General features: G+C 43.2%; 1 protein-coding gene across 1 annotated transcript; it reads left to right on the top strand.

Annotated features, from left to right (window-relative positions):
* Positions 1–1,829: 1,829 nt before the first annotated feature.
* Positions 1,830–2,325, top strand: LOC147978965 (uncharacterized). The gene is made up of 3 exons (XM_087516693.1): positions 1,830–1,939; positions 2,029–2,104; positions 2,194–2,325. Exons 1-3 carry the CDS (start codon positions 1,830–1,832, stop codon positions 2,323–2,325), a joined length of 318 nt encoding a protein of 105 aa, XP_087372819.1.
* Positions 2,326–11,422: the final 9,097 nt, after the last annotated feature.

The raw sequence follows: 11,422 nt of genomic DNA, 5'->3' as shown, positions 1-11,422 counted from the left end.
GGGGGTGCCTTGCCCCCCAAGGCAAGGGTGGCGCCCCCACCCCTAGGGTTTCCAACCCTAGGCGCAGGGGGAGGCCCAAGGGGGGTGCACCAGCCCACTAGGGGCTGGTTCCCCTCCCACTTCAGCCCATGGGGCCCTCCGGGATAGGTGGCCCCACCCGGTGGACCCCCGGGACCCTTCCGTTGATCCCGGTACAATACCGATTACCCCCGAAACTTTCCCGATGGCCGAAACTTGACTTCCCATTATAAATCTTCACATTTGGACCATTCCGGAACTCCTCGTGATGTCCGGGATCTCATCCGGGACTCCGAAAAACTTTCAGGTTACCGTATGCTAATATCTCTACAACCCTAGCGTCACCGAACCTTAAGTGTGTAGACCCTACGGGTTCGAGAGACATGCAGACATGACCGAGAAGGCTCTCCGGTCAATAACCAACAGCAGGATTTGGATACCCATATTGGCTCCCACATGTTCCACGATGATCTCATTGGATGAACCACGATGTCGAGGATTCAATCAATCCATATACAATTCCCTTTGTCAATCGGTACGTTACTTGCCCGAGACTCGATCGTCGGTATCCCAATACCTCGTTCAATCTCGTTACTGGCAAGTCACTTTACTCGTACCGTAATGCATGATCCCGTGATCAACCACTTGGTCACATTGAGCTCATTATGATGATGCATTACCGAGTGGGCCCAGAGATACCTCTCCGTCATATGGAGTGACAAATCCCAGTCTCGATTCGTGCCAACCCAACAGATACTTTCGGAGATACCTGTAGTGTACCTTTATAGTCACCCAGTTATGTTGTGACGTTTGACACACCCAAAGCAGTCCTACGGTATCCGGGAGTTGCAAAATCTCATGGTCTAAGGAAATGATACTTGACGTTCAGAAAAGCTACAGCAAACGAACTACACGATCTTTGAGCTATGCTTAGGATTGGGTCTTGTCCATCACATCATTCTCCTAATGATGTGATCCCGTTATCAATGACATCCAATTTCCATAGTCAGGAAACCATGACTATCTGTTGATCAATGAGCTAGTCAACTAGAGGCTCACTAGGGACGTGTTGTGGTCTATGTATTCACACATGTATTACGATTTCCGGATAACACAATTATAGCATGAACAATAGACAATTATCATGAACAAAGAAATATAATAATAACCATTTTATTATTGCCTCTAGGGCATATTTCCAACATCTAGCTCTACCTGGGTAGCTCATGTCAAGCCAACCGCGATCAAACTAACGGGAACAGAGATCCGTAATTTCATTGAAGGCAATGACAGAGTTGAGTATCCAACTATGAGTCTTTACACTAGAAGGCTCATTCAACTGGATTTTGAGATGTATGGGGAAACTGACGCTTATGGAAAGCGCCACTTTATTGAGCCTGATTTTGGGGTTAGTTATCTCGTTATCCTACTCTGCATATTTGAATTTTTTATCCAAACTTTTATTTATAGAAGAGTTTTGCAGATTCATGCAATTGCTGGTGGAGATTGTTGGAACCCGGAATTATTTTGACGACAGTTCATTGGTCCGCACCTCAAGTACAACGTCTCCAAGTGTGAAAATGTAAGTGTTATTCATATACAAGTACAAATTTTGCTAATCTACATTATTGTGCTTTGTCTAACAGCCGGGTATATGCTCACTGCAGATTCATGTTTTCCTATGTGATATTAAACATTGGTCCTGTTATACATTCAACTTGCATAACAAAGTTATTTACATCCTTGACTCTAGTAAGTCTGAAAAGAGCAGGGATGTTAGGCAGTATATTAGACATACTTGGATTGTACCTATGTTGGCTTCTGCTATGCAACAATGCTTGACACTGTTCTTTAGTGACTGGAAAGAAGATGTGGCTACATGGGCTTATAAGGAACCTGTTGTGCCTACACACCGATTTGAGTAAGAATTTCTTCTGCCTAACCTTACGTCTCATGATAATTCAAGATTTTACTGTTTTAATTATATACTGGTTATATCTAATTATGCAGAGTTGAGAGTGGTGTTTATACTTTGGAGTTCATGAAGAATTGGAGTGGGACAGAGGTCGCCAAAGAGCTCAATTCAGTAAGCCATCCATAACTTTCCTTACAACATTTTCATTAAAAAAAACTCTCATCCTCATTTTGCATACTTACTTCCTATTGTGAACACAGGCTTGCATTGATAAGGTTAGGTTCAACATTCTAATGGACATTCTTACCATCAGAGATAATGTAGCGTCACTTCCAGATTTTGTCAAACAACTTGTGAGGCAATACGAAGATGGAGTCATCGTGAAGAAATGAAGACTATCTTATTACCTTTATTTCATAATTTTACATGATTATATCAAACTTGCTGTCATTTGGGACAAAGTATTGAATATTCTATGTAATAAATACCATTATTTGCTTCATTTTATGCTGAATCTCTTCATACGTTCCCTTGGGTATCATGTTGTCGGTCCATATTCCCATGGACGTGTCGTGGTATTGTATTTTTTAGCGCCGATGGTTAAAAATCATACACGAAGCTTCTTACAAATTAGACTACAATTTTTTACTTTGTTCATGATTTATACTTCAACTCATTTGGGTCCCCCATACTCCAATGAGATCAAAAACGAATATTACCTTCAGTTTCATACATACACTAAACCTTCTCCTCTAATACCCAGACGTCCATAGCATATCATAGCTAAATGGTGCCACATAGATCATGGCGGGCTCAAAGGGTAGAAACTGATCTGGTGTGGGGTTGACGGATCCATGAAAGCAGCGACCGCCATACTGACTACTGTTTTACATTATTCTTCTTGAGTATCCCTACCAACGTCGGCTCATAAACCCCGAGATGCCCGAGTTTATTTAAAAGAAATATGCATTGATTGTTATTGCAAATAACCAATATCCACACCATGTTTCTTTGAAATATAAAGAACGAGTACTCACACTGCCATCGTACATTAATTGGCAATGCATATAACCAATATCCACACCTTCTATAGTGCTCACAGTACTCAGTTCAACTCTTAACAAAAAATGCCAAGCAAAGTATCATAGCACACATCAATTTTAATATAGAATTAGCAACGGTTCTTTAACTAGGTGTCTTGCAATTAAGAAGCAATCTCAAATCTTTCATAAAAATGGAAGCTCAGCTAGTGCTTGTGCATTGCCTTGTACGTTGTACCACTACTAGTGAATGCAACAAATCGCTAATTCCTAGTAATTAGGCAATGGAGAATCACACCAATAACTATGAGTTAATAACCCGAATCAGTTACTGATCATGGCTAGTGGAGTTTCCTATCTCATGTATGGGTATTTAAAAGGAGAACCCCTCCTTCCCAGACACACCATTTCACAACGAAACACCATAGACTGAAGCGCAGCCTAATGACCACTCCTTCTGAAGGAGATGTCACTGGTGGAACGGAAGGATGTTCTTCACTGGATTGTTCTCATCAAGGCCGGACTACCAGTGCCAGGTGATTTCTGATACTACTATACTCGTCTTCCCTACGTAATGGACACATTAGTCATTTTTATTCTAGAAACTTGTACTGAGTATTGACTCATTCTATATTTTACAATTAGTGATGACTTTGGAACTGCGGTGATTACTATTCCACCAGAATATTGCGATGCAACGATTATGGATCCTTTTTTAGGCCAGGTATTCCATGAAGACACAGATGCCTTCCAGTTTTATAACATGTATGCGTTGAGCAAAGGGTTTGGTATAATAATTCATAAACAAGTCCAAAATGTTGCTGGTGACACTACTTACATCGAATTTGTATGCTCATGCGAGGTATGTACTACTTATCGTATATTACTCAAACTAAGTTAATTCATGATTGTGGGATCATTCAATTTTTCTATTGTCTTGTCATTCCTTTCCCAGGGTAAACCATCTAAGGGGGTTCAAAAATCTATGAAGAGAGGTTGTCGTGCCATGATGTGCATACACAGACATGAAGAACATAAGTGGATCATCACAGAACTCCAGCAAGAACACAATCACCCCCTTACAACCAGCACAGGTATGACCCGTAATTGGAAGTCACACAACAAAATCGGTGAGGGCACCAGACACATTATGAAAGATATGATGGAAAACAACAGCACCACAACTCAAATGTATGGATATATAGTCGGGATTGCCGGAGGAGCATCGATGCTGCCTTTCACTAGGACGTATTTTCAAAGTGTTAAACAATCAATCCGAATTGAAGAAAATACAGATGACATCAAGAAGACATTACGGCTATTTGTAGAAATGCAAAAATCAAGCAAAGATTTCTTTTATGTTGTCGATGTTGGAAAGGATGGCAAGATAAAAAAATGTTTTTTGGTCGCATGCTTGGTCTAGGCTTAGTTATAAGCACTTTGGTGACGTGGTTACATTTGATACTACCTACCAAACAAATATATATGGTATGCCATTTGCTCCTTTTGTGGGTGTAAACAATCACTTCCAAACTATCATCTTTGGTTGCCACTGGTTATAGAAGAATCAGAGGATGCCTTCAAGTGGTTGTTTAGTACTTTTCTCGAATAATACAGACCAGAACAGGGTCATGGAACTTGCCATCAAAGCTGTACTTGTCACAGCCCTAGATTTTGCTTGTAGCTAATTACCTGAGTGAGCAGCATGCATCATGTCTAAATTCTGAAAGTTGAATTGAGGTTAGTTGAAACCCTCATAAATCACTTCAAAAATAATCAACATTAAAATCTTCTCAAAGAAGTCCAAGAAAATGTTCCTCTTAGTCTCTAAAAATATTGGCAAGAGGTAAAACTTAAAACAATATTTTTGGAATCTCAGAGATATTTATTTTGGGCCTTTGAATTAAATCAATAACTATTTGCATTGGATATATATTTATTAATTAATTAATATATGTCCAATAATTCTGATCTTTGGTTAAGGGCTTTGGAATAATCCAACTAGTCCCTACAAGAATTATCAGAAGCAACAAAAATGATTTAGTGTCTAAAACTAAATCAAAACAAATTACAGAAAATGCAAAACAGAAGAAAGAGAGAGAGAGAGAGAGAGAGAGAGAGAGAGAATTACCTGGCCATACCGGTGTAGCCACTTGGCCCAGCCGAAGTAGCCCAGCCCACCAGCCCCCCTTGCCAGTCATCTCCCTCCTCTCGCCAGAAGGACGAGAGGCGTGTGCCCGCAGCGCGCGAGCACGCGCTCGGCCACCTCCTGCCTCTCTGCTAGCTCCCCGACGCCCTACGCACGCCATGCAACTCGTGGAACCCTCTCGGCCTCCCCCTCGTGCTCCTCCCCCCTCCTCTGCTCTCTCCCTTCCACGCACCCGAGCGTGCTCATCGTCGCCGTCGCCGCCAACGCGCCCACCGGCCATACATCGCCTTGCCGACGCGCCAAGAGGCTCCGCCTTGACCCCCTCTTTCTTCCACCCCGAGCCACGCCACCGCGGGAGCCCCACATCGCCGCCACGAGTCGTCTTCCCCGAGCACGGCTGCCAGACTCCATCGACGGATTCGCCGTCGCCAAGCCGTCCCCGAGCAAGCTGAGCCCCTCTTCATGATCGTTGTGAGCTCCGCCATCGTTTCCCCCTCTTCCCCGCTCCGTTTGATCGCCGTAGCCGTCGCCCCCTTGATGACCGAAGCACGCCGACGAGGCTCCGGTGGTCAATCGGTCCCGTTCTTATGCCCGTTAGCTTTGTGAGAGCCCGTAGAAACCTTAGGTGCTACCCGTTGACCCTCCCGTGCATGATGTCGTCATTTTCATCGGCGCCCGAACTCCGGCCATCGCCGCGAGCTCCGTTCCGGCAATCTCCGGCCACCCCTGCTCCAGCCGCCGCCACCTCTGGATGCGCCGCACCCCCAGCTACCTGTAGCCGTAAACCACGTCCGAAACCGTCTCCTGTAGCGCCTTCCCGCAACGTCTCCGTTGTCGGGTTTGGTCATCGTCGGCGAAACTCCGGCGAGAGCCGACGTGGCGTGATCGTTAGCGCTAATCCCCACCAGCTAAACCGCCCTCAGACGCTGACAATGGGCCCCGCTGCAAGTCAAAGCGCGAGTCAACACGGAATTAGCCCCTCTGTCACTGACCGGTGGGTCCCATGCGTCAGGTTTGACTCTGGCCGGCCCCGTTGACCGCTGACATCACAGTGACACAGTGCTGACGCAGTTAATTATTTTCTGGATTTATTCTTTTTCAGAAAATTCCAGAAAATAGTATAAACTTCTAAAAATCATAGAAATTCAACCGTAACTCCAAATGAAATAAGTTATATATGAAAAATTATCAGAAAAATTCAAGGAATCTGTTTATGGCATTTTGATGCATATTTGAGCAAGTTAATATTGCTGTTTAGGACAAACTAATTAAATGGCATTTAAGAAAGCACATATGGAGTTTGAATTTGAACCTAGTGTTCAAACCAACTCCATTTAACTTGTTGCTAGTTGCATTAGGCCAATCAACGGCATATTGCCATGTCACATTCATGCATCATGTTGTTGCATTGCATTGATTGTGTCCTTCTCTGTTTGCCGGTAACCGTCCCCTCTCAGACGACGATGTTTCTGACGACGTGATCGATGACACCGATGAAGAACTATATTATCTTCAGAAGTGCCAGACAAGCACAACCCCCTTGTTCATTCCGATACAATCCCACTCTCTCGCTCCTGCTCTCTTTTACTGCATTAGGAAAACAAAGATTCATCTGTTACTTGTTGCGGTAGTTGAACCCCTTATCCTCTGCATGACCTGTCATTGCCACAGTAAATAGATGAAACCCACTAGCATGAGTAGGAGTTGTTTGAGCCCTGATGTGCCTACTCATTCATGCTTGTTTGTCATGCCTGCTATTGCTTAGAGTTGTGTCAGGTCTGATTCATCGAGGATGAATTGGAAAGTTGTGAACATGTCCTACTGTGTGTGAGCTAAGTGTGTTGAACACGATTTGGTAAAGGTATCGATGAGAGGCCATGTAGGAGTACATGGTGGGTTGTTTCATTGGAACCGTCCTTAAGCACCGAGATTTGTATGTGTGATTTAAGAATTAGTTACTACCGTGCATTGGGATCCTTAATTAACCCTCTCGGCTTCTTAACCACCCTAGTCCTCTGTCCAGGAGTTGCAACTAGTTTCTGGTGTTTATAGGATATGTGTTGGCGGCCGTGCGTAGCGCTGACCCTAGGGGTGGGCTATGATGCGGTAGATACACCATGGCCGGGTATACCGGGCGCCCGTTTGGTGTCTCGGAACCCTGTACATATCGTTCGGGGCCGTATGTGGAAACCTCGGCTGGACTCCCTGCGGATGGAACCCGGATAGGCGATAAACCTGGACTAGAGACTTGAGTGTTAGGTAGGCCGTGGCCGACACCCTCGTTGGGCTTTCGCTTGAAGGTTGCCGAGTACATGCCGTGTAAACGATGGTAAGTGGTGAGGGCGTGTATGAAGAAGTACACCCCTGCAGGGTTAACATCATCTATTCGAATAGCCGCGTCCGCGGTAAAGGACTGCTTGGTTGCCTATACAGTTCATAGATAACTTGAAGTGGATACTCTAAAACTTGCAAGATAAGCGTGAGTGCTATGGATGGCGTTCTCGTAGGAAGACGGGAGCAGATCCATAGTGGTGTATTGATATGGTGAATATGTGGACTCGCGTGCGCCACCTCAAAAGAGTTGCTTGCAGTCGTAGTTCAGGTTAGCCACTGAGTCAAAGTTGGCTTGCTGCAGTTAAACTCCACTACCCTTTGTTGATACCGATGCATATGTAGTTAGTTCTGATGTAAGTCTTGCTGAGTACTTCTGTACTCACGTTTACTTAATTTATGTTTTGCAGAGAGACTTCAGTCTCGCTAGTAGTTTCGCGTGGACTTCGACGTTTAGCTTGATACCTCAGCTACGATCTTGTGCCCTCAGCAGGATCTGGTAGATAGTCAGGCTTCTTAGCCTTTTTCATTTGTAGATGTCTGTACTCAGACATGTTAAGCTTCCGCATGTGCTTTGATTGTATGCTATGATTGTTGGGTCATGAGACCCATGTTTGTAATATCTCGCTCCTCGGAGCCTAATGAATAAATACTTGAATCGTAGAGTTATGTTGTGATGCCATGTTGTATTTACACATATCGAGCATATTGTGTGTATGATTGAAATGCTTGGTATGTGTGGGATCTGACAATCTAGTTGTTTATCCTTGGCAGCCTCTCTTATGGGGAAATGTAGTCTAGTGCTTCCATGAGCCATAGTAGTTCGCTACAGCCCGGTTCACCGGAGTCCTGCTAGCCCAGCACTACTGCTCAGGACACTTGACTGGCCGGCATGTGTTTCACTTTGTTCCTATGTCTGTCCCTTCGGGGAATTGTCACGTTGTGACATCCGGAGTCCTGCCTAGCCTGCTACAGCTCGGGTTCCCGGAGTCCTGTTAGTCTAGTGCTACATCCCGGATTCACACGCTGCTGACCGTCATGCTCGATGTGATTCATGTATGCCTATCCCCATAGGTTGGTGCCGCTTTGGGTTCACGACTAGACATGTCGGCACGGGTTCTCTGTCATATGGATGCTAGCGGCATTATCATATACGTGAGCCAAAAGGCGCAAACGGTCCCGGGCCAGGTAAGGTGGCACCCGTGGGAATACCGTGCGTGAGGCCGCAAAGTGATATGAAGTGTTACATGCTAGATCGGTGTGACTTAGGATCGGGGTCCTGACAGTACTCCCTAACACAATCCATAGGTGGTGTAAATGGCACATTTTTACCATGCCAAAGAACATATTGGTCCTAATCTTTATAGCAAGACATCTGATTTCAAAGACAAGTTCCATAGAGTTTTTAATCATACAAGGACCATAGATGAGTTTGAAGGTGCTTGGAATTCACTTATTGCAGAGTATGATCTCCATAGCAACACCTGGCTACAAGATGTGTGGGATAAACATGATCGCTGGGCACCACCATACTTCAAATATTTTTTCTTCGCAAAGATGACGACTACGCAATGCAGCGAGTGCATGAATCATGTGCTCAAAGCCTACGTTTCACCATCATCAACCATGCATAACTTTGTTAAACAATACGATAAATTTATTGTGGATAGGATTGCGGCTGAGGACAAACTTGAGTTCGACACTTCGAAGGTACATTTATAATATAATAAAAATATACCTTTTCCCATGTTCTAAATGTGATTCATTACCATACCTGATGCCGTTGCCACTTCTCATACTCACAGGATGCAAGGCAGCCAAGATGTGGTTTGCCAATAGAGAGGAAAGCTGCTAAAGTTTACACAGACACCATGTTTGCGAAGTTCAGCGACCAGGTATACATGAGTGCGTCTTACTTTGTCCAAGAAATCAGAGAAGATGGCACATACATAAATGTTCACATGGAATGTGATACGAGGGAAAACTGGAGTAAGTTGGAGTTTCTAGTTCATGTAAATAAAGATGAAGAGGAATATAGATGTATTTGTAGGTTATTTGAACACATGGGCATATTATGCTCACACATAATCAGGGTATGAACAATGGACCCTTTTAGTACTAGTCTTCTTTTTCCAAGGAAATTAGAGACAAATTATATTATTTATTTTTGTTTCAGGTTATGATGCATATTGGGTGAAAGACTCTTCCAGACAAATACATCAAGAAAAGATGGACGAGCAATGCCCGAGAAGGACATAAAAGCAGCTTCGATGCGGATGGTGTTGCTTTGAGGACTCACCGGCATACACTGTTATTCGAAGCTTGCATGGACCTATCGTCCAAAGGTGATGCATTAGTTGATGCGTACCATGTTGCAATGAGGAAAATTACTGAAGCTTTACAGGAGATCCGTTTGATGCCAACCCAAGAAGATGCTATGTCTATACCTCAAGTCCACATAATGTCTACACATTTATCTGCGGAATCAGATGATGAGTGCGCCAATGAAATGGAAGATGAGGACATCTTGGAAGCTCAACTGCATGACGATGTGCTTCCACCTAACCGACGCAAGAAGCGAGGACGCCCGAGGACAGCAAGGATCAAATCTGCTGCCGAAGGTGGTGTACGTAGAAAATGGACATGTTCATTCTGCAATGAGAAAGGACACTACAGAACTGGTTGTCCTCAAAACCCAGAGAATTTGACAAGGTCAAAGATTAATAAAGTCTGCAAGAAGTGCCAGCTTCCTGGCCATAACACTTCCACATGTGGCGATCCTCCTTTACATACCTGATACATTTCAGTACAAGTGTAATACTTTTCTTCCAAAATTCCCTTCATCTTATTGAAGCATGTGTTGTTCGTCCTTAATAATAACAGTGCCAAGATATTTATGATTTTGCATTCATTTTGTTTTTTGCATAACACTAAGCAATGGCCGTGTTTTTCTAGTGTCCTGCTCTCTGCCAACTGTTTAATGAGTTTAATACCCAAGTAGCAGGGCAAATGTGTGTTCTGATTGAGTATCATCCTGTTGTCCGTTGTTACTTCGGTTGTCATACCTTGCTCATGTTTGTCGATACCCAATGTTTGTTGATATCAAAAAAATAAATATGTGATTAAACCTTCTGGACGATAAGGCAACGGAAAAGAAATTTTAGAAACTTTAGCAAAGCAAAATCTGTTTATAAAGTATTAGGCCATACCCAACTAGTTTGATAGTCTTACTTCCGAATTATTTCTAATTATATGTACATATACCTACATGACCTAGACTAGTAAAATGGGTGAAACTCAACAAGTACTGATTTTTGCAATTATTCGTAATCATCCTTTATATTTTACCTATCAGCTACCATACATGCCAGTGGGTGCGGGAATCATTTTGGTTTCATTATTTCAAGAAATGTACATTAATTATGGACGCATCTTTGGTAGGTATTTCATTGCATAGTTATACCATTTCCATAATACACACGCCCACGGAAATTTTGGAAGGTATCCGGCGGGAAATCATTTCTGTTTAATTTTGCCAAAATCGATTGACCATTGATGACATCCCCATTTTTGGAAGGCAATACCCTTTCCATGTTATACCCTTTCCAAAACCACGGATCATTTTAGTTTGTTTTTTCAAAAACGATGGACCACTAATACACATGCCACGCCATGCAAATTTTTTAGCAAGTATTAAATTCGCATGCATCAACTATGTTTGGAAAGTTCGTATGGGGTATGAATTACCAATAGACATATGAAAACTAATTTTCTTACCGATGGAAATAAAACACATAAAATGTACACCTATTTCTTAATGTGTCATACCCAATAACAGATCTAACGGCATCTAGGCAAGGTGCCTGGGCGCCTAGGTGTCCCAAATGAAGAACACAGTCAGAAAGGGTGAAGACAATTGCAAAGTTGCAGAAATTAATCATTTTGAGGAAATTGAAAGATTTAAAGAAA

Source organism: Triticum urartu, chromosome 3A (assembly GCF_056163025.1).
Source record: "Triticum urartu cultivar PI428250 chromosome 3A, HENAU_Tu73, whole genome shotgun sequence".
NCBI lineage: Eukaryota > Viridiplantae > Streptophyta > Magnoliopsida > Poales > Poaceae > Triticum > Triticum urartu.
Note: the sequence above shows the minus strand (reverse complement) of the source record. Positions and strands in the feature narration are given on the sequence as shown.

Bases quoted from the DNA above. Each gene is read 5' to 3' on its own strand.
- LOC147978965 (XM_087516693.1), top strand. From the start codon at position 1,830: ATGTTGGCTTCTGCTATGCAACAATGCTTGACACTGTTCTTTAGTGAC. The intron at 1,940-2,028 runs GTAAGAATTTCT...CTAATTATGCAG, and splicing joins GTGCCTACACACCGATTTGA to AGTTGAGAGTGGTGTTTATA. The intron at 2,105-2,193 runs GTAAGCCATCCA...TTGTGAACACAG, and splicing joins TCGCCAAAGAGCTCAATTCA to GCTTGCATTGATAAGGTTAG.